This window comes from Ciconia boyciana, chromosome 7 (genome assembly GCF_034638445.1).
Source record: "Ciconia boyciana chromosome 7, ASM3463844v1, whole genome shotgun sequence".
NCBI lineage: Eukaryota > Metazoa > Chordata > Aves > Ciconiiformes > Ciconiidae > Ciconia > Ciconia boyciana.
In genome coordinates, this window is record NC_132940.1 from 42,366,148 (window position 1) to 42,388,647 (window position 22,500).

General features: G+C 42.4%; 1 protein-coding gene across 8 annotated transcripts in view; it reads left to right on the top strand.

Annotated features, from left to right (window-relative positions):
* The window catches only part of YEATS2 (YEATS domain containing 2), a 54,267-nt gene that overhangs the window by 11,885 nt on the left and 19,882 nt on the right, over positions 1–22,500 (top strand). For 6 of the 8 annotated variants that reach the window (XM_072866465.1, XM_072866467.1, XM_072866464.1 and 3 more), the window contains 13 exons: positions 1,566–1,677; positions 3,230–3,274; positions 4,325–4,511; positions 6,210–6,449; positions 8,355–8,513; positions 10,755–10,858; positions 13,481–13,588; positions 14,658–14,831; positions 16,050–16,308; positions 17,107–17,268; positions 18,806–18,918; positions 20,742–20,897; positions 21,629–21,802. In XM_072866465.1, coding sequence (XP_072722566.1) covers positions 1,566–1,677; positions 3,230–3,274; positions 4,325–4,511; positions 6,210–6,449; positions 8,355–8,513; positions 10,755–10,858; positions 13,481–13,588; positions 14,658–14,831; positions 16,050–16,308; positions 17,107–17,268; positions 18,806–18,918; positions 20,742–20,897; positions 21,629–21,802 — 1,993 coding nt within the window. The remainder of the gene's footprint in view (positions 1–1,565; positions 1,678–3,229; positions 3,275–4,324; positions 4,512–6,209; positions 6,450–8,354; positions 8,514–10,754; positions 10,859–13,480; positions 13,589–14,657; positions 14,832–16,049; positions 16,309–17,106; positions 17,269–18,805; positions 18,919–20,741; positions 20,898–21,628; positions 21,803–22,500) is intronic. The other 2 variants (XM_072866469.1, XM_072866470.1) reach the window with 2 other exon arrangements.

A 22,500-nucleotide genomic window follows, 5' to 3' on the forward strand; every position in this document is an offset into this window, starting at 1 on the left:
GACTTACTCCAAAATAATAGTAAAAATAAATAAGTTTTTATGTAGCAAATGTGCTAAACAGGGGGTTTTTTTATTATTTTCCTACTGAAAAAAAAATTTAATTGTTGCATTTCATATTATTTCTGTGAGTTTGTGCATCTCTTGTATGCATTACACTGTCTACTCTGCAGGTTAGGCTTCTGTTGTTAAAAGAAGTGTTCTTTACCTCCCACCCTGTCCATTGTGGAAAAGAAAGAGGAGTCTCAGCTCTTTTGTCCTTGGTATTCATGATACATGTGCATTTGGGCAAGAAGTTTTACCCCTCTCCCAAATATTTCTGTACTGTAGTGAGATCAGTAGCATTGGCTGCATGCTTCAAGGAATTTCCCATCAGTGTAATGGTGTTGGTGCTACAGAAACAGGGCAGCTTCTCTGTCCTCTCCCAAACCTGTATTCAAAGCTGTGCCCCTAATGAGAAGAGCAGGGTCGGTTCTCTGTTGACTGCTGAAGGGAAATGCCCTGTCAATCTTTCATTCTTACTCCTTTGGACAAGACAGCAGGAGGATGCCTTCAAACTACTTTGTGTCTTCCCAAATAAATTATTTTGCACAGGACATTCAGCTGCCTGCCTGGAGGAAGGTGGGGAGACTGCCTAGGTACAGAATGGCAACTTAACTCTGGCAAAATTAAACTGACTGAAGGGCAACTCCAGAAAGGCATATCTGAGATAAGTGTTGGTAAAGCTCACTAATGTTTCTGAGAAGGTAACTCTTCGCAGTACAAAAGCAAACTCCTTTGTATTTCTTGTATAACATACTAAATTACACTTGACTGCTGTCCTTTTGTGCCCTTCTCAGTTTCCGGTATCTGATGTCAGTGCTGTTTGCCACGTGTTTTAATACTGTCTAGTTAGTTGATTTCTTCTTGTTGCACAGTCCTGGTCATTGTGAACATTAATGTTCTCGACTAAAAATAGCCTTTAAACCTCTTGCGTTTTGTTTTGTTGCAAAACTACATTTGGGATTTACAATAGCAACAAGCTGAAATACAAACTAACTAACAGTAAATGTTAGAGATAAATATGCTCTTCTTTTTAAGCTTGGAGAATGACAGTGGTTGAGTTAGCTTTTCCTTGTTGTCTGTTATGTTGTTCTCTTGGCATTATGAAGCGTGTGCCTTCTTGCTACTAGATAGGGAATAGCAGAAAGTGATTGCAAAATGCTGCATTGAAAACTCACCTTGCAGCTGTGTCCTAGGAGCTGACTTGGGGTTTTTGGAAACAAGTATTTTTCATTTGGCGTTACACAGCCTTCCCCCCCCCGCCAAAGGCGTTTGTTTCCCATGTGCTCTCATCCAACAATGTTTTGCCATTTTCTTCCCTGTCCCCTTGTACAAAATAAAAGTATGTTTTCAGCTGTCCAGAGCCATAAAATTCTCATTTCTGTGATTGCATTCTCTCTGTGGTGAAGAGCAGGCCTGAAGATAGCTTTAGTTGTCAGAAAAGCAGCCTTTGGCTTTCTGAAAAAGAGGTAGGTGAAAGCTATATCAATTCTGCATCCAAAATGTGAATCACCATTTGTTTCCAGAGAACCTCCGTTTCATCTGACCAGGAGAGGCTGGGGAGAATTCCCTGTGAGAGTCCAAATACACTTCAAGGATAGCCAGAACAAGAGGATCGATATCATACACAATTTGAAGGTATTTGAACAAAATATTTGAGAGAGAGGCAATTAAATGAGCTCTCCTGCATGTGTGTGTGCTTCTGCCTCTCTCTGTTGTATGTATGTTCCGCTGGTTATTTGCACATGAATAGTCGAGCTGGAGAATCAAAAAAGATCCAGGAAAGCCTCTTACCTTGGCTATATTGGAGGCCCTACTGTAGCCAAGGAACCCAGCCTTGCACAAGCTGGAACTGATTCTGCTCAGAGCAGCAAAACGTTTACCTGTTGTTTCCCTCCAGTTTGAGATTTTTATCGTGTTCTCACTGGCTTTAACTTGACAGGGTGCTGCAGGGCTATCTTTCTGTTGGTAAAGTGATTACTATATCTGTTCTGTTCCTTCAGCACTTGCGCATGTCAGCTGGAGATTATCTCTGTTGGTAGAGTGGGCAGGGAGGAGCTGAGATTCCCCGTTCATTCCTTGTTCCTTTTGAAGAAAGCTTTCTTTTTCAACTCATTCACCTGTCCTGTGACACTCAAGAGGATTTATAGTATGCAGCAGTCCTGCAAAACTAGGCCATTGCTCTTGTTTTCCTTTTAATTAGTAGTCCCTAACGTTAGTGGAATTAAGCCCTGAGCTGGTTTAGTTTCCTGTTTCTTTGAGCAACATGATTAGTTTTATTTAAATGCTGCCTGCATTAATGCATTCGCTGCTAATGTAGATACCTCATCGCAACCCCAAATATAGACAGCAGAGAAGGTTGGAAATGTTCCCCTGGAACTTAGGGACATTTAATGCAGATGATGAGTAAAATATATTTGGAGAGATAGAACTTGGGGAGAAATTGGTAACAGTATGATGGACATTGTGCAGCGAAGGAAGCCCAGCCTACAGAAGAAAACTGAGCCAGTCTGTGGCACACAAGAACTCGAATCAGCAAATCTTTGTTGTTCATGTACTGAGCCTGTGGCAGCTGTGAGGTGATGTGAGTGAGCTGAGCCCTCCTCTGTGGCTGGCAGCCTGTCTGCCCCTGAGCTCCAGGGCACCGGTAGCCTGTCGCACCCAGCTTCTCTCTATAGGTATCGTAATAGATGCCTCTGGGATTTTCTGCCTCATTATTATTTCCTTATATTGACTTCAGGAATGAAAAATGACACCCCTCAAAGGCTCCTCTTAGACTGAAATAACAATTGCCCCATCCCTGGAGGTGTTCAAGGTCAGCTTGGATGGGGCTCTGAGCAACATGATCTGGTTGAAGATGTCCCTGTTCATTGCAGGGGGTTGGACTAGATGACCTTTAAAGGTCCCTTCCAACCCAAACCGTTCTATAATTCTATCCCCCCAGCAATCTCATTTCCTTCAGCTTTTTTGCTCCTTTCTACTTTAGTGTAGGCTTTGGGTTGTGGTTGGCTTTTTTGCAGAAGAGAGGGTACTAAACAGAGTACACAGATTTCTGACACTGTGGCCTCAAAGTATTTGATGCACTGCTGCTCAACTTGCATAGATTCAACCCCTTTCAAACAAATTGTATTGTAAATTCTAGCTAATATATGGCTTTGCCCTGATTAATATATTGTATTGTTTTACCCAGTTGGACAGGACCTACACAGGCTTGCAGACGCTTGGTGCAGAAACGGTGAGTCAATGAGTTGTGGGATGGATGTTGTACTTTGATTCCCTTAAGGATGTTTAAAAAGAAAAAGATACATGGGACTAAGGACAGAGTCAGACCCATTTGATTTCACAGTTTCTGGAATGTAGATTTTGCTCTCTTGTTAAATGAAATTATTATGACACCTTGTCAGTATTCATGACAACCATCATTTTTTCCCCTTTCTAGTTCAGGGGAGACTGTTTTCAGCTCTTCTTTCATAAAGAACTTAACTTGTACTACAGTTTTAATTCTTATTTCTTTGTGGATCTTCTGGTACCAAATGTTTTGATTTGCATTCTGATGTGCTGCAGATCTCATACATAAAGAATTTCAGTTAAAGGGATCACCCAACTACCCTGCTGAAATTTTGCAGTATATTAAGTACTTCTAAGTTTCTGCATCTGTCAAGATTCAGTATTTTCATGGAAAATGAACTCTTAAAACTTAAAATAAAATAAATGAATTAATAACTCATAGTTTGCTATATCCCTAAAGGTTTTTTCTATTATTTTCCCCTTGTTGTACTGTAGTGAATTAAAATTTTTATGGTGAAATTGCATGATTTCAACTTTTCAGTCTGTGGAGAAAACATTAATGTGAGATGTCTACTACTGTGATTACCTACTCTTCAAAAGTGTACTTTAATGTGGTGTGTTTCTCAAGGCCTTATCAGAAAAGGCAAGCTGCAGTTTTGTGCCTGTCCCTAAGCAGGTATGCAGTCCTTTCCTTAGTGGGATGCTTGGAGCTGAGCTCTATATTCCTTACAGTGTTTGCTATTCAGATTTCCCCATGGACTGAGAGATGTACTATTTTCCCATGGTGGTTAAATGTTGCAAGATTTTTGTCTTAGCTCAGGTGCTGCTGGACCTCTGGGAAGTCGCCCTGAAATGAATGGAAGTTTTATGCAGAGGTGGGAGGAGAGGGAGAGGTTTCCAGACATTAAAATAAAAAGAAAAAGCATAGTTGTTTTCACTTTTTATGTCTTTACCTAGCTGTAACTATTAATGTCATCCTTTCTCCGGTTTCTGGAAGGTAGTGGACGTGGAGCTACATAGGCATTCCCTTGGCGAGGAATATCTCTTCTCCCAGTCTTCGGAGTCTGACCTTTCTGACGTTCCTACATCTTTACCACTACCATTGAGTATCCCAGCACCAGTCAAAGCTTCTTCACCAATTAAACAGTTGCGAGACTCCAGCCCAGACGCTTCTGTGGACAAAGGTAAAGCAAATGCCTATTGGTGAAATTTGAGTTCTTGGAACTTCAACTCTTCTGGATACCTTCTCTTAATTGCTCTTTTGGCTTAAAGGTTGCCGCTGCTACCTGCTCCTTGCTCACCCCAGATGATTATTTCCTGAATGTACTGTGAAGTGCAATTCGGAAATTGTTATGTTTTATTTGGGTTTGGGGGTTTTGCTTTTTTGTTTTTTGGGTTTTTTTTGAAAGCTGGAGTTTGTGAGTGGTCTCTGTTTTGCAAAACATAGTGAATGTGGAGCTTTATGCAGCAGATATAGTTGGAAAAAAGGTTGTTGAATAGCACGTGTAGTTTTGTTCCTCGCAGACTGTTTTCAGAGGGTTTTTTAGGTTTCTGAATGTTTGGGGACTTTGTATAGATTTAAGGAATTGGTCTAGTGGTGTGTTCAGTTATATACATTGGTGCCTAAGATGAGTTGACTGTGGGAGGAAAAAAAATGTGGGAGGAAAAAAAAAATGTCTACATAACTGTGGTGTTGAAAATAGAAAGTGAAAAAGACATAGCGTACGTTTGTCTGAGGGATGGCATCTGTGCGTGTTATGCTCTCATTCTCACCTTCCCCTGTAAGATCAGGAAATGCAGTGCCTGTTGCAATGGGCCACCAGTTGATGCCTTAGGATCATTTGAGTTGCCTGAAACAAGCTAGTGCTGGCCACTTGGGCACATTGTTCTGATTTTTAGTTTGTGTGAAGTAGGAAAAACTGTGCCTCTGTTAGCTTTATTTTCTGAAATATACAGTGTCAAGGCTTACATGATAGACCTTGGTTTACTGGGCTGAGAAGCAAGGATGTCTTTTGTGGTTTGCACATTTTAGTATGAGAACTTGCTGGAAACAGCAACTTTATATTTCAAAATAGGGTTGCATGTAACGTGGTCTGATGCCTTTCTTGATTTATCCTGACACTCCTGTGTTCAAGGAATGGCTTTAAGCTGGTTTCTTGCATGGTAGGTGCCGTAATGCCACGGGCGGTGTTCTGGCTCAGCGAGAAGAATGTCCACCGTTTAAATGCGGTATTTTCTGGTGGCCAACAAAGGACAAACGCAACCAAATTTTAAATGCACAGGCTTTTTATTCAAACAGGAAGATACACAGCAACTTTAGGTGAGCGCTGCTACAGCAAACAGGAAGGAAGTAAATCTGCCTCTTTCTTACACTGACAGGCAGTGACTTGTCTTGTCAGCTCCAAGTTAATTGATCTCCTCCTACATCCGATAAGGTGGATTCCTTAACCCAGGTCAAAAAGCAGTAGGTGGTCTCCTTGTGCTCTTACTTCAAAAAAAATACACTGCAAGATTCTCTGCGAAGGAGATCCAGTCTGTCCTGTGGAGGCCTAACTGAGGACACTCAAAACTGCCAGCAGCTTTTGGTCAATGGAGGGGTTGTTCCAAGAAAATGTGTAAGAAGTGGCTGATCACCTGCCACAGCTGAACAGGCTGTGCAGCATTTTTTTTTCTTCTGTTCAGGGACAAATCCAACAGGCTTGTGCAGGAGGAACCCCCTACCCTACTTTTTCCCCATTCAGTGCTGCCCACCAGTTGCTTTTCCTTCCTTCCTTTGAGAGCGTGTTTGTCGTACCTGAGTTTTGTTTGTGTAGAGAAGCACAGTAAGGAATTAGATGTCTCAGCCTAAGAACTATTTCTCTTCTTTTCCCTGTTTTAATCAGGATTCCCTGGGAATGCTGAAACCGAAAGACATGCCACGTTTTATTCCCTGCCATCTTCGATAGAACGGACTCCCACCAAGTTAGCCACACAGAAAGTTGCCTTTGGCTCTCATGGAAATTCAGCTTTTCAACCTATTGCAGCTAGCTGTAAAATAGTGCCTCAAGGTCAGAGTCCAAGCCCTGCAGAGTCGCCAGGAAAATCCTTCCAGCCTATCACCATGAGTTGCAAGATTGTATCAGGTGAATGTTAGTTTACCTATCTGAGTGCTTCACCCTGGAAAACAAGAGCGCGAACCAGTTGGACTTTTTTTGTGTCCTTCCCCTGATTTCCTGCCAATGTTTGAACATCAGGCAGTAGGAAACTCTAGAATAAGGAGCTATACACATTTCTTAATGTTCAAGGAAAAAAAATACAATTGTGAAATGCTTCACATCAGATCAAAAGCAGGATGAGAGCTGTTCTCTCCTTGTTCACCAGTGCTTTTAAGTATGAAAATGATAGTCTTTAACTGGACTGCTACCCACAGAAAGGCCCAGGCAAGGACACATCTTCCATGTGGGGTATTTGTATGTGGGAAGAAGCCATTCTTCTCCTTCCTGCTTTCAGACAACTGGGATGGATTAAGAAGAAATTTTCTTTCTGATTATTGGGCAAATAATTAGGGCTAAAAATTGTAGACTCAAGTGGTCCCACTTGTACTTGTGATATCTCCTCAGATGGAACAGCTTTGGTCTTCCTCTTCCAAAAGTCCACCCTCTGTTGGATAAAATTGTCAGCTGACTGCAGTGAGCAATGTGATGCTCTTTTGATAGCTTCCGAACCAAATGTGGTCAAGGTGCTGTTTATTCATTTCACTTATAGTCCCTTCCCTGCCTGGGCATGATGCCATCCACTGGATGATTTTTTACATCAGAAGGTTTTAATGTGCAGCTCACCATGTCACATGTTGTGAAACTGAAAGATGACCTGTTACATCCTTCATTTTCTCATGTTCAGGGTAGAGAGGATGAAGCACCAGCTATCAGTCTGTGTGGTTTCTGATGATCTGCTCCCAAATAATTTTCCTCAAATGTGCCTGGTTTGTTGTTGGTGTTTTTTATTAAATTTCAATATTTTTCCTTGACATCTTAAAACTGTACTCAGGCTGATTTAGATTTGAACCTATGCCAAGTGCTTTCTTCTTTCTTAATAAGCTCTTCTCTTGATCTTCTTTTCCCAAGGCTTCCCAGAAAGCAAGAATTACAGGGGCCATCCTATCTTTCTTAAAATCCTTGGACTATTCTCTGTTGATCTTTGCTATTTAAATGTTTCCCTGCTAAATATTTTTCCAAGGCTCTGCTGTCTGCTGAGAAGTCACCCCTTTCAGATTTCAAAAGCAGTTTATAAGACATGGGGATTTTATTTGATCAGCATTTATGTTCCACTTTAATTGTCAATCACTGTCCAGAAAGCAGATTAACAGGCAGTTGAAGCTTAGTGTGCTTGCTGCCATCTGTTTCTCTGATCACTTTCTTGCCTGTCCTTTTCTCTGCATTTCTTGTTTACTCCCTCATGCAGCTTTTTTCTTCTCTAGTTTTTCTCTCTCCTGGTCCTCTTACCCAGAAGTTGCACACTTTAGAGTTTGCTTTCAAGGGCTTCTGCTGTAGTGAGAGCAGTGAAGAGACAAGAGTGTCCATGCCTGTCTGATGGCTGCTGTGTCGCACAGCTTTTTTATGTGACCTCGGTTCCTGGCTCTGGATGCCTGTACTATGGGCTCCACAAAGGAAAGAGAGCGCCTATCAAGGAGCTCAGCTCTCTTTCTTCATCTCCTTGGGTGGATCAGTCTTGGCAGTGAGAATGATTTAGGTAACATCCCTCAGGATTGAGGGATGGACTAGATGGCTTCTCAAGGTCCCTTTGAACCCTGCTTGTCCTGATAGGCAGGGAATGTCCAGGGTAGGTATGAGCCATAGTGCTTAACATGCCTTTTCCTTTCCTTCTGTCTCCTCTTTCCTTCTCCAAGTCCTGTGATCTCGCTCAGGCTGGGAATTGCATCCTCAAAAAAATGTTCCTTCTCTAAGCCATTTAAATAAGTACTACTGTTGCTATATTTTTATGTTCTCACAACATTTACAAGATAGAAGCATTGGACTTTTTTTCTTAAGGTTCTCCAATATCGACCCCTAGTCCATCTCCGCTACCTCGTACCCCAACCTCCACTCCGGTGCACATGAAGCAAGGCTCTGCTAGTTCAGTCATTAATAATCCGTATATTATTGTGGACAAGCCTGGACAGATGGTTGGAGCAGCAGCCACAAGCACAGGTGTGTAGTGTGATCACAGAAGGCAGTGGCTTAGTCTTACCCATTCAAGTTTATTCTCCCTTTAAAATGATTAGTATAATAACTATTTCAGCTTGTGAAGATGGAAAAGTACTCATCAGAGAAAGAGGGAGGTATTATTGGTTTGCACAACTGGCTGGTGTAACTTGGTTAAGGGTATCTCAGATTTTAACATAACTTCCCTTAGGAAACAGCACATAGTGTAAGGCCGAATTGAATTTACAGATACCTCTTCAAAGAGAGCCTGTTCTTTGCAGGCAAACAGGGAAGAGGATAAAGTAATGTAGACTGTGGTGCACTGAGATTTAAAACAGAGACAGTGCACAGGTGGTTGGGTGAGGACTGTATTGTGGATATGGGCAAAAAGCATGGAAAGCTTGCAGTGACTTGCAGATCAGTCTTAAGTTCCAGTGTACGGTGCTCTAGATGTGTTGAAGTGGTTGAGTAGACCCAGGTTACCAGGTTAACAGCTGTGTTAGTTTCTGTTACTGCTCTCAACTTCTAGCTGGTCTGATTCCAGCTGGTTTGGATTCCTCTAACTGGATTCCCTTGGTGCTTCAGTGATGACATAAGCCTAGGGTCAAGGGGAGGACTGAACTGCAGGAGACAAGTGATGGGTATGGGAGTCAATTGGTAATCTTTGTGTCAGGGCTGGAGGAAAGGTCACTCAAAAGTCATTTATTTGTTGTGATTTGTGGCCAAGAACTGCTGTCTATTTAAAAACACTTGTTTGTGTATGCGTGTGTGCTTGCCAGCATCTTGGAAGGATGCTTAGAGCCGTGTGGTGAACTGCAGCATCCATATAACATGCAAACTGTTCACTGGGCGTGGTTGGAAAGTCCAATAATCCTTCTCGTAATAACGGTTCCTCCTATTATCTGAGGGAACACAGCTGTCATGTCCATTTTAACTTAGTCACAGAGGGAATTGGTAGGGTGATCATAATCATAGATGAATTTTTTAAAGTATGTTTTGGGGCTTTCCTGGTAACACTGAAGCTGTTTCACCAATAGGGGGGTTTTGTTTGGTTAGGGGTTTTCTGCCTTTTTTCTTTTCTGTTTCTTCTTTACCTCCAGCCTCACTGTCTACTCTGCATATGTGGTTTATCATGGTTTGGGTAACTTTCATGTTCTCCTAGTAGAGATTTGTACATGGAGGATAGGATCTGTAGATGCACCAGATGGTCTGGACATACAAGTCTTAATGCCACTAAAGGTGTGGTTTCCCACTACGTTAGTGTGATGTAAGTACAGACTGGCCTGGAAGAAACTGCCTGCTGCCTCTCCTTACCCTGCACTCCTGCCACTTCCCCCGTATCCAAGGGGTGAGATCTGAAACTTCATGCTCTGTGAAAACCAGCCTTCCCAAATGTCGTTATTGCGAGAAATGGCTGCTCGTTTACTTTTAAATATAAGTGCAGGTCGTTGTACAACCGTATGAGAGACTATTAGCATGTTTTCATGTGTGTAATCCATGGCTTTGGCATATCTTACACAAATGAAACTAAAACCAAACCAACAGCAGTAACAAAACTGCTGCTGAGCAACAGTGTTGTTTATGCGCTCTGATAATGCAGGGTGAGTTTACCACTGAACCCCCATCCATCTCAGGGGGTCAGGACAGTGCTGTGGTGCACGTCTCCGTATGATGATTTCGCAAGAGCAGTCTTCCACAGACAGAGGAGCCTATGTCTTCATTCCCTATTTCTGTTTCTTCCTTTTTCCTGCCTCACTCTGTCCCTTCCTCTTGTTACTCCTCACTTTGTCTCCCTCCCTTTCTGGCCTTCCTTTTCCCTCCCACTCCAGCCTCCTCCAAGCTTTCCCCCGTGCCAGTGCCTAAGGCTAGCGTAGGTTCAGAGGGCTTCTGGGCAGTGGAGGATGTTACATCTGCAGCAGAAGTTCTGACTGGCAGCTCATTTACTGTCCTAATTTTGCATAGTCACACCTGTAGCTGATATCTTCAGTATCCCAGGAAGGTGCCTGACCATTTGCTTGCAGCAAACAGAGCTCTGAGTGGAGAGTACCTTCTCTGGGGTGCGGATTCTGCAGGTGGAAATTCGATAGTGGATTTGTTTTGTTCCCATGCCAACTCCTACTGACGGACCTCATGGAGAATACACAGTCAAAATGAAATGCTGTGTTTCTTGTTAGAAGAGGTTTCATGTGTTCAGTGGCACCGCTCCTTGTCCCTCACCTGACATCTGCTTTATTTCCCGATACACAGGGAGCCCAACCAGCAAACTGACCAGTGTTTGTCAGGCCTCTCACGGAACTGGATCTCCTGTATCAAAGACTCATGGGACCAGTTTTGTCACCTCAGTTGTCAAGGTAATGTTCTCATTAGGTGCGTACTTTCCATTTAAAATCCAGCTTCCTGTTAAATAGGGCTTTTTAGTATTATAAATGCTGCATTTCGGGCAAGTTTTTTTTGGTTGTCGTTTCATATGAAGGTTTACTGTGTCTAACAGATGGAGCCATATGAGAACATGGTGGTTATACAAGATGATACTGTCACTTTGTGCAGCTCTAATTAGACTTGCCTACACCTCTGTTAAAGGCACTGCTCTTTTGCTTTTCTACAAGGAAATCCATGGAAGGCATAGCTCTCAAAGTGTCTCATCTTTCAAAAAAGCTCTTCTCTAGCTGACTTTGATCTTCTTCACTTTGTTAGTGACAGTACGTGATTAAACCAGAGGTGCCTACCTCAAAACCTTCACTCTGTTCATTGTTTTTGTAGAGCAGCTGCTCCTAACAGCCTGAAAATAGCTCATTTAGTGGTTTTACAACTGCCTGTATTTAGAAAAATAGTTGTGTAAACAGTGGAGTAGCCAAATGTGTAAACAAACAGTGATAAATAGGGTTTATGCCTCTGATCCGCAAAGCCCAAAAGGTACAGAGCCGAACTGTCTCAAAGAAAATCTCTCCCACATCTTGTGCTAGGAAGGATATTTCTGGCAGGCAAGTGGTGTCAGTGAGGCTCTTTCTGAAAGCAGCTGATGGGGTGTGCTGCTGAAAACAGGAGTGTTTCCCTGTCTCCAAGTCACAAGAATATTAATTCTGGATATGGGGGAGTGGGGGAGGTTTGCCAGTCAGCCTGCAGAGAGCAAATCGCTTTACATTTGGAACTGGAATGCTTCCTATGTCTGTTAGGGAAAAAGTGTTGAAGATTGCCATCTGAAGCAATTCATTTGGAGTAGTGTTTTAAGTGTTAGGTGTGCAGCTATTTATTCAGCTTTTAAGAGCCTGTCTGCTCAGATGGATTTCACTTAACTATGTTGAAAACCATTCATTAGTCTTTATTTTTCACTGATTTGGGACAGTTCTTTCTGAAAGGTTTTCAATGAGTCACAGTAGGCACAGGTCATTAGTAACAGTTGAATTCTGTATTTCCAGGGCAAAGTTAAAAACTGAAGATATTTAAAATATATATATATAAATCATAGCTCTGTAAACAGAAATGTATTTTGATTTATGTCTTCTGGTTGGTGGAAAAGCTGTAATTTTATGGTTTCTTTAAAGAGGAGGGTGTGTCTGATAATTCAGTGTGATATTACAGATTGTGCTTAACTCACCACTTTTCATCTCTTCGCTATGTGCTAGTTTTCTCTGTATTTTTTTAATGACTTAAGGCTGTGCTTCTTCAGCCACTTTAAAATGACTGATATGCAGGCTGCTGTTGAAAGGACTGGTTATGCCTCTAGCCTTGTCTTTACACCTCCCCCTGTTGGCTACCAGTTGTGCAGCGATGTGGTCAACCAGAGCAGACAACTAATCTGGTTGAAAGTGAATCTGTTTTCAGCCATATGTGTCAGTACAAGGAAGACGGCAGTATTAGATTAGTCTGAGGGCTTGCTTTCTGGTCACGATCCAACCCAAGGATGGGCCAAGTGACTGTGAAACCATGGCTTTGGAGTTCACATTGATTGTAAAAGAGTACAATTATTTTACTTAAACAAAACAGAACCATAACAAACTTCCTCAAATGCATTTGACTTCTCTACCAGCCTCAGATCCAGGGATGCTGGGTGCATGATTTTGCAGGTGTGGAAATGTTTTTTACTCCATTTAGTTAGGTAGCATCACTGTTTCTGCCAAATAGTGAGTTCTGCCTGGAAAGACTGTGTGCCATTAGGTCTTTCTAGTTATAGGAGAGCAAAAATTCATCTGAGAGAATTTTGCTTGGAGACTTAAATTGAACATTCCCCCCACCCCCCACCCCCCCCACCCCGTAACTTGTTTCTTCTTAGATTGTCTTCTCTCTCTGAGATTATATATAGAATCACAGAATGGTTGAGGTTGGCAGGGACCTCTGGATATCATCCCATCCCACTCGCCTGCTCAAAGCAGGGTGAACAAGAGCAGGTTGCTGAGGAATGTGTCCAGTCGGATTTTGAGTATCTTCAAGGCTGAAGAGTCTACAACGTCTCTGGGCAACCTGTTCCAGTGTTTGATCACCATTAAATTTAAAAAAAAAAAAAAAATCTTAGAGTTAAATTCCTGTGTTTCAATTTGTGCCCATTGACTCTTGTCCTTTCATTGGATACTATTCAGCGTTGTCTGGCTCAATCTTCTTTACACCTTCCCATCAGGTATTTATACGCATTGATAAAATCCACCCTCAGCCTACCTTAATTTTACAGCTCTGAAATGCTTTGTGTAAAAAAGTTGGTGGGGGAACATGAGTTGATTTCTTTCACCTGTGTATTATATGGTAAGAAACGGTTACTGCTGTTGGAGATGTAACTTTCCGAATAAAATTTGCTTTATAGGTTGTATTAAGTGTGTTACACTCCTTTTACTTAAGTGTGGACTGATTTTGGAAATGGCTTATTTGTACAGGTAATTTGGGACTGTGCAGATAGTCCATGCTACCCTTTATTAGCAGTCACTTGTTTTATTTCTTGTATTGGACATTTCACTGATTTTTGTGCCATGTCTTTCTATTTGCAGCAGGAGGATTCTCTGTTTGCCACTATGCCACCCCTTTGTCCCATTGGGAGTCATTCCAAGGTGCAAAGCCCCAAATCGGTCACTGGAGGACTTGGAGCTTTTACAAAGGTATTCCTCTCAGCTTTTTTGCTGGGATAAGGAGCTCAGTAATGCCATTTCATGCTGACTTGTGCCACAAACTGTGTAACTTCCAGTGCATATAAAACTGTTACTGGAACCAGTATGTCTTGCTGCCAAGGGCTCTCTAGCGCACCTCTCAAAAAATGTATCTTGTTTTCTTTTCTTTTCCTGTGGCTCTACCGTTCCTGTGATCTTTCTTTTTATCTCCTCTTTCATCCTTTCTTGTTTTTCTTTGAATCACTATTGTATTGAGGCTGACCTTTTTAAAGCTACTTTTTAGTGGGATACAGTAAAAGTAAACTGCAGTAGATTTATCAGGAGCTTCTTAAAAAATGCTGTAGTGATTTCTGAATGTCAGATGTTGCCACTTGTGAGTACATTTCCTTAAATGTTACCATGTGGAATTTAAAGTTGTTTCTGGCAATATTAGGTGATCCAAGTAAAAGGTGGAAGAGTGCTTCCTACCAGTTACAGTACCTACAGCAATCTAACGCAAAAAACCCAGCCTTTCTTAAGTCATTGATCTTAGCGATTAGATTTAGGGCCTGTCACAGAGAAACATAAAATACACACACAAGAGAATAATGTCAGCTATAATAATTTACAATATCTATAGCTATAACATCAGTTGTAATTTTGCAGGATAGAAAAAAAATTGAGGTTTAGAACATGTTCGGAGCAGGAAAGTGCTTAGAAATTTGAAACCTTAAGATGCTCCTGAGATGTAGGGCCTGAAGAGGTCAGGTCTGGCCACGTCCATTGTTAGTATGACTAGTAGTTGTAATATTACTAGCGATTTCTGTGATTCTGTAATTTCTATGAGCACCTCTCAAATCTGGAATGCTTTGTAAATACAGACACCCACACACACACACATTTGTATTTTGGGAGTAGCCCTCATCTTGGAGCTGAGTTAGAGAGTCTACCTGTAAGAACCACGTCTGAGTTTACTGACTGTTGCCTGACCTTTCTTGCAGACAGGCTGTTCCAGAAATGATCCCCAGTGATTTAAGGTGTTTGCTTTTCTTATTATTTATTATTTCTTCCTATTTAAAAGGTGATAATAAAGCAGGAGCCGGGAGAGCTGCCCCAGCAACCTCAACTACCAGTGACAGGGACAGCCACGCAGACCTCTGTGCAGCAGTATGTCACTGTAAAAGGGAGCCACATGTTAGCCTTGTCACCACAGAAGCCGGTCGTGAGCACAGGCGAGGGGACAGTGCAGTCTAAGGTATGAAGCACTTGGGCATCTTTGGTGTGGTGCAAGCTGGCTTTCTTGTGGTTTCATTGCAACACGTCATGCTTCTCTCAAGGGTGTAGGGTTGCTTCTGTTTCAGACATAGGCAGCAGCACCATGGGTAGCTAGTTTCCCCATGTGCACAGAGTGGCTCATACCCTGCTTACCTGTAGTCCCTGAGAAGGGTGCAGGGTAAGCAGGTGCTATTGCATTTTGTTGTGTACAGAGAACATCTCCCACTTCCATCTAATCCATTGCAATAGTGGGGTGGGGGTGGTTTTGAACTGGAGCCTGTCAACCTAGAAAGTTGGCTGCTATCACCAGCTCTTGCTGAAACTCATCCAAGCCTTTCTGTAAGAGAAGGCAAATTCTTTCTTTGGACTGCAGGCCTGCAACGAAAAAGAACAGGACAAATAGGGAGTGGGGTGGAGGCTGAGCCAGAACTAGCATGAGGTGGAAGCAGTCCTACTTGAGTGGCAACTCAAGTGTTTTATTGTAGGAGTCTGTGCCAATGCAGTGCTCCTATGACAGGAGTGATGCTGCTTCTGAGAAGGCCCGGTAACTGTGCAGCAACGAGATGACAGATGTGTCAGAAATTGTCTCCATTCTTGCCCGTTTCCATTTTGGATAGAGTCACATCATGTGCCAAGCACAAGACACTACATAAGGAGCTTTCACTTTTGCATAAGTAAATATATATTTGCATTTGCAACAGTTCATTGTCCTTTTTACTGCCTTATTTGCCTGTTTGAGCAGGTATACACACTCATGTTTGCCTGCAGTTATTGTCAACACATAAAATTGAAGCACTTTGTGGATTCTGCTTTGAGCCATAGTTTTCCCAGGGAGTCTGTTCCCATGAATGTGTGGAAACTAAATTTCTGGATCTCTGTGCTTTGCCAAGACAAGTTTTATCTTCAGCTGGAATTAAGCCATTTCTTATATATCAGAAGAAAAATGGAAGTGCCCTGTAATTTGAATGTACTTAATCTTCTGTGGGTGCTCTGAAATCCTGGTTGTGTTTGACAGTTTATCTTTTATTTGGGATTGGCCTGTTGCCAATTTAATTTTGTTTCTTAATGAATAGCTTTTATACATGACTAGGCATGTATACAGTGTCCTCAAATGTTTAGAGATGGAGGAAGTGTACCAGCTAGAATTCACAAGATTGCTCTTGCCAGCCACACATCATACAGTATTTATTTGTTGCAGGTTGTTGGTGTTCCAGTTGGTTCTGCTTTACAGTCAACAGTGAAACAAGCGGTGGCTATCAGTGGCGGCCAGATACTTGTGGCAAAATCTAGCTCTTCAGTAGCAAAGGCTGTTGGTCCAAAGCAGGTTGTGACTCAAGGTGTAGCCAAAGCCATCGTGAGTGGAGGTGGAGGGACAATTGTTGCTCAGCCTGTGCAGACTATAACAAAGGCGCAAGTTTCTTCCACAGGTGCTCAGAAGAGTACATCTCAAGGCTCAGGTAGAGTAATTTTACACCTTGTTAATAGGCCATGATGGGTAGACTTTGGGGCTCTATAATGATTTCTTCAACTGCAAAATAACTATGTGTGATTGAAAAACTCCCAAATGACTAGAGAGGTCTGTAGGGAAATTCAGGCTGACTGAGATTAGTAATAAAGAAAATGTTAACTCATTATCTGTAATGGGGAAGAGGGAGCACAAGTACTTTAAAACATGCAGTCTTCTGTGAGTGGATATCAGACAGATATGCTGGGGAATGTGCTAGAGACCTAGTAGACTTTCGTGGAGCCAGGTCTCACATTTTTGCCCAGCATCGTGGTTCTTACATGCTCAAAGGGCTCCCCATAAATCCAACCAACAAGAGCCAAACTGTCCTTATTGCATCTTCACATCTTCCCCAGTTCTTACAGTTATGGGATTGTGGGCAGAAGTACCCTGCCTGTTTCTGCACACAGCTGGCTTTAGCTGACCACGTTAGCTCAGACTCTGGACTGTTTGAAAGGTGTTGTGTGGCCTCTGGACTGGAGTAAGCCTGTGCTGCTTTGGCCTGCAGCCGTAAGTGGTACTGCACGCAGAGAGATTTTTTTTTTTTTTTTTTTTTTTTTCCCCCCCCCCAGACCTATTCAAAAAAGTGTCTGTGCATCACTGGTGGGGTTAATCTGCAGTTAGGCCAGCTAAGTATGGATTATCAAAGGCTAGCTGCATGTCACTCCTAGTACTTTAATCCTGTGCAGATTTCAATGCATACTACCTTCTGCAAGCAGTAGTTTTATTTCTTTTTATTCTTTCTTTCTAGTGATGGCCACACTGCAGTTACCAGCCACCAACCTGGCAAACCTGGCAAACTTGCCACCAGGCACCAAACTGTACCTCACCACCAACAGCAAGAATCCTTCTGGGAAAGGAAAACTGCTTCTGATACCCCAAGGAGCCATACTGCGAGCCACAAATAATGCTAGTTAGTCTTGCAGGGAAATCTAATGAGTTAAATAATGTAATCACTGCATAATTAATACATTTGGTATTTTTGCTGTAAAGCATCCTTGTACTGTGGAAGTCATTAATCGGATGGGGTTTCTTTGTTCACAACACAGTATGTGGTGCTTTTTAAGACTGAGGTCTCACAAGTGTCTTCTGTTTTAGATGAAACTGCTTTTCATGCAGTGTTCTCAATGTCTTTCTCTCTGTGCTGAAAGCAGACAGTGTAATTTTCCTCAAAATTCAGCGAAGGGCTGTCTAACTCTTCGTTGTGATCTGTAGTTGAATGCAGTTGTGAAAGCTATTAGTAAGTAATGGCATGACACCTTGGAGAAACCAGAAACATAATAAACTAAATTTGAAAAGGACAAGATACTGTATCTGGAATGAGGGAAAGAAAGCTTTTTGAATATTGATACAAGGTTTGGCCCCAAGCTGTTGAGACCAGCAGAAACACTTTGTTGTTAATGGGCTTGTGAATCAAACTTGCTGTGAAATACCTGGAGAATAACATTGCTAAAATAATTCCGATGGGCGATACTTTGTTTATAGTGTACTTTTGCTGTAGGGAAAGAATACTGTAGGTTTTGGTCTGTGTAGATAAGGAATTTTGTTGTGAGCCTTTTCCAGAATGCTCCTTTTGAGGCTGGAGGTTGGGATGGGAGATGGATTGGGTCTAAACTTTTTGCTCCCAGTTCTAATACTGGCAGTGAGGAAAAGGTATTATCCAGTTTAATATATAAGGTTGTAAATACTCTATTGCCATGTTGCTGGTATGTGTCACTGAAAAAGTAGATACTCCTGGTGAAGGTATTTTTGGGCTGTAGAACTTGTGATGGGAGCCCCATTGTTTGAGATTTAGAGAGGCAGCTGGGGCATTCCAATCTTGACAAGGAAATAATCTCACAGGCTTCGAGGAAGAGCAAATACTTGTGACTTTTATGACAGAGCCATAAGGGTTTTTTTTTTACCCTTCTTTCTTAATGAGAGACTGCAAAAAAGTCTGTGTCCAGGCTGTTCTTTTTGAAGGCAGAGCAATATCAAAGTATCACTGCAAATTACCACTGCTTGGTATCTATGATCTAATACTCTGTTAACAAAATTGCATTGGCACAGCCAACAAAAGTAAAATTAAGAAGCCAGTGGAATTCAGAGTGTTTCTAGGGCTTTTGCTGCAGATTCATAACCTGCAAAAGACTGATGAAAAGACTGTTCATCTGTTGGACAGCATCTCTTCTTTTGATAGAAAATTCAAAACAGCCTGAAATGAGCTTAGCCTCCACCAGTCCTCCTTATTTCCCCCATAGCTCCTTTCGTTCATGGCATTTGCTGAGCTATAAGAGAGTGCAGCAGCACATCTGAACTGTGCTGTACTGGCTAATAATATTATTCAGCTGCAAAACATGTGGCAGCAAGTATCTTGCAAAGTGTTTTCAATTACTTGTGGTATACAGGGATGCTTTAGCAGCTGACAGTCTCTGGTTACCAAAGGGTCAAGCCTTTTCTTCTGGTTACAGGTCTCCAGTCTGGTTCTTCTACGAATAGTGGAGGAGGAGGAACCCAAAGCACAAGCAGTAACTTGTCACAGCACCTCACCTATACATCCTACATCCTGAAGCAGACACCCCAGGTCAGTGGTGTAAGCATCTTGATTGAAGCAGATCTACATTTCAGACTGCAGTGGTAATTTGTGGATATCCTGTGGTTCTGTGATACATGAAACATTCTTGGACTATGGGATCTAGATCCTCTCTAACAACCAGCTGCTTTACCACTTGCTGTTGCTATTGGCACATCTCTGCCCCTCACCTCCCCTTGCAGGGTGGTACCCTCATGGCTCCTTGTGGGCTGAGAAAGCAGCACTGAGTAAGACCAGGGCAGGCAGTGGGTGGAGAAGAGACACAGTCTCCAAAGGGTCTCCAAAACAAGAGGTGATATAACAGAGTTGAAGAGTTATCTTACACAGTAGTATGTATAAGAGTTGGAGAAAAGCAGTAGAGATAGGAGAGCAGAGGAAGAGTGGGGTAACAAGAGCCTTATAAAGTTCAGCAAAGACAAATGTAAGGTCTTGCACCTGGGAAAACATAATTCAGGAGTGCAGCACAGACTGGGATGTACCCGGCTGTGGAGCAGCTCTGTGGAAAGGGACTTGGGGGTCCTGGTGGACAGCAAACTCAATATGAGTGAACAGTGTGCTGCTGCAGCAAAGAAAGCCAACAGGATGCTGGGTTGCATCAACAAGGGCATCACCAGCAGAGATAAAGAAGTCATTATCCCACTCTACTCAGTGCTTGTCAGGCCACACCTGGAATGCTGTATTCAGTTTTGGTCCCCACTACACAAAAAAAATGTGGACAGGCTGGAGAGGGTCCAGAGAAGGGCCACAAAGATGATCAAAGGACTGGGAAGTCTGCCGTATGAGGAAAGGCTGAGACAACTGGGTTTGTTCAGCCTTGAGAAAAAAAGGCTTAGGGGAGACCTTATCACAGTGTTCCAGTATTTAAAGGGTGGCTACAAAGAAGATGGAGAGTCCCTTTTTACAAGGAGTCACATGGAAAAGACAAGGGGTGGTGGCTACAAGTTACTCCTGGGGATATTCCCATTGGACACAAGAGGAAAATTTTTCACAATGAGAACAATCAGCCATTGCAGTAATCTCCCCAAGGAAGTGGTGGATTCCCCAACATGGACACTTCTAAGATTCAGCTGGACAGGGTGCTGGGCCATCTTGTCTAGACCATGCTTTTGCCAAGAAAGGTTGGACCAGGTGATCCTTGAGGTCCCTTCCAGCCTGCTGTTCTATGATTATTGGAGAGAAAGGGCAAAGCTGAGTAAGGAAGAAAAATGAGAAAACAGAAGATTGTGTGAAGGAGTCCATGTGTGATAGTGGGTGAATGAAGCCTCTGAAGGGTAGCAGCTGAACACTGATGAGAAGCAGGAAGGGTGGCAAGGTCTCAGGTGGTAAGTTATTAGAGTGCACACCTCCAGTTGTCGCTGTGATTTCTGTATGCTGAGTTCTGAATATATAACCTTGGGGGGGGACACCAAATACATTTTGAAGTGAGAAGGTGACAGAATGTCTCGATTTCTCTCTTTTTTTTGCCTAGCCCAGCAGTAGCATCTCTGATCTTGCATGCTAAGCAGCATTTGTCACAAAGAATAAACTTAAAGAGCATAAAGCGCGTTAAATTGTAGTGGATGCCTCTGACAAGACAGGAAACTGACTGTGGCTTTTTCACCCCTTCCCTTGCATCAGAAAGTGGTGTTCTGCACCGAGAAGGCTGTGTCCAGCTCTTAGTGCAGAAGCTGTAATTAGCAGTGCCTTGCTTTAGAAGATGAAATGTTGGTGTTGCATTACAGCTACAGGCTTGTATTGTGTATTGACACCTAGATTTCTGTTGACTTTAAACTGTGTTTTAAAGTGCTAACCTCCCTAACTTATTTCTGGAGCAGGGCACCTTTCTGGTCGGCCAGCCTTCTCCTCAGAGTTCTGGGAAGCAGCTGACTCCAGCTTCAGTTGTTCAGGGCAATGTAGGAGTCGGAGCATCTTCCACACAAGGACAAGCACTGAAAGTGATAACTGGACAGAAAACAGCTCTGTTTACACAGGTAATGTGCAAATGATGTGTTTTTCTCTTACCAGTCAGCATTTTGTCAGATAAAGTATAGGAACCACAGCCACACATTATGAACGCTTTTCCTTTTGTAGTTGTTTGATTGGTTTTAGTTTTTGTACAGTTATGATGCTGGCTGTACTATGATAAGGAAAGCACATGAAGGCCTACTTTCATATGCAGATATTGGACCACAGTTTTCCAGCTTTATTTCTGTTCTCAAAGTGTGTTATGTGTAAGCTTGCGTTGCTAGTTTGTAAATGTGCTCTGGGATTTCTTCGTGAAATGGAATTAGAGAAGTGAATACAGTCAGGTGCAAAAATGTGCTTAAATATTCGAACTTTAGAAATGGGTCACCCACTAAAGCTCTTAAAAATTTAGGTTTTGGTATCCCTCAAATGTCCTTCTTTTAAAAACTACCAAGTGGTCCCTATGAAATTCAAACTCCCCAAGAGTACTTGTAGTTGATCATCCAAAATTTGAGATTGATAGACATATTTTTGCAAAGTCAACAGTTTGATAAAGTTGATTTCTGAGGTGATAGTTTTGTTCTAGCTATTATTGCCACAATTGGCCTTTTTCAAAAGTCTTTTGAAAATATTTTTCAGTAATATAAAAAACATTTGTCTTGTTTGTTTTGTTGTTGTGTGTTTGGGGTTTTTTAAGTCATTTTTAAAAAATGCAAACAAATACACTTTTTTCCTTATGCTGAATTCTTTTTCAAAGGCTGCACCCAGTGGACAGACATCACTGATGAAAATATCAGATGGGTCCATAAAATCAGTGCCTGCCTCGTCCCAGCTCTCCAAACCTGGCACCACTGTGCTGAGAGTATCAGGAGGTGTTATCACCACGGCTGCTGCTCCTGCTATGGCCCTTCCCACAAACGGGGTAGCCCAGGTGAGAAACAAGTTTGCCAATATTAATATAAATTTTGCACTAGCCAGTAGAATCCCCAGGAAAGGACTTCTGGTGCTTTTTTCCCCTGTTGGTGGTATTCTTTTCAGTCAGCTTTGCTGGCGGGTCTGCTCTTATTTGTGTTCCAGTGCAGTGCACACAACTCTCTTTCTGCTGGCTTGTTTGCTGTTTGGCACAGAGTAATATCTGTGAAGAAACAAGGGGAGAAAAGAAACTAAAACTTGCACTGTCTTGCTTTTAATTTTGTTAAAATTCAGGTAGGCAGGAAAGGTTTTATCTGAAACAGCTTTTGCAATCATACAGATCAGATTTTTGGGCTACACAGCCTTTAAGCACCAAATCTGTTGCTGGCACAAGAATTTACAGAAGAATGTGAAATGCCTGAAGCTCTGTATCCAGCAGGCCAGTGAAAGCCAGCAGTAACTAGCCTGTAGGTTGTTCCTCTGAGATCACAAGCTCTCCACGGTACTTAAGTTTATCCCACAAGATAACACTTAGTGGGATAACACTTAGCACCCAATCTGCCATCAACAGATTTCAGAGGCTGGCAGTGGCCGGGTTCATGGTCCTTCGGTCCTGATTGTGTTCAAAGGATGTCAGTCCTCTCCACCCTGGGGTAGTCATAACAGTGCAGCCTTGGAATGAGGTGCTTCGGCATCAAGTGAGGTTGGAAGTAAAAC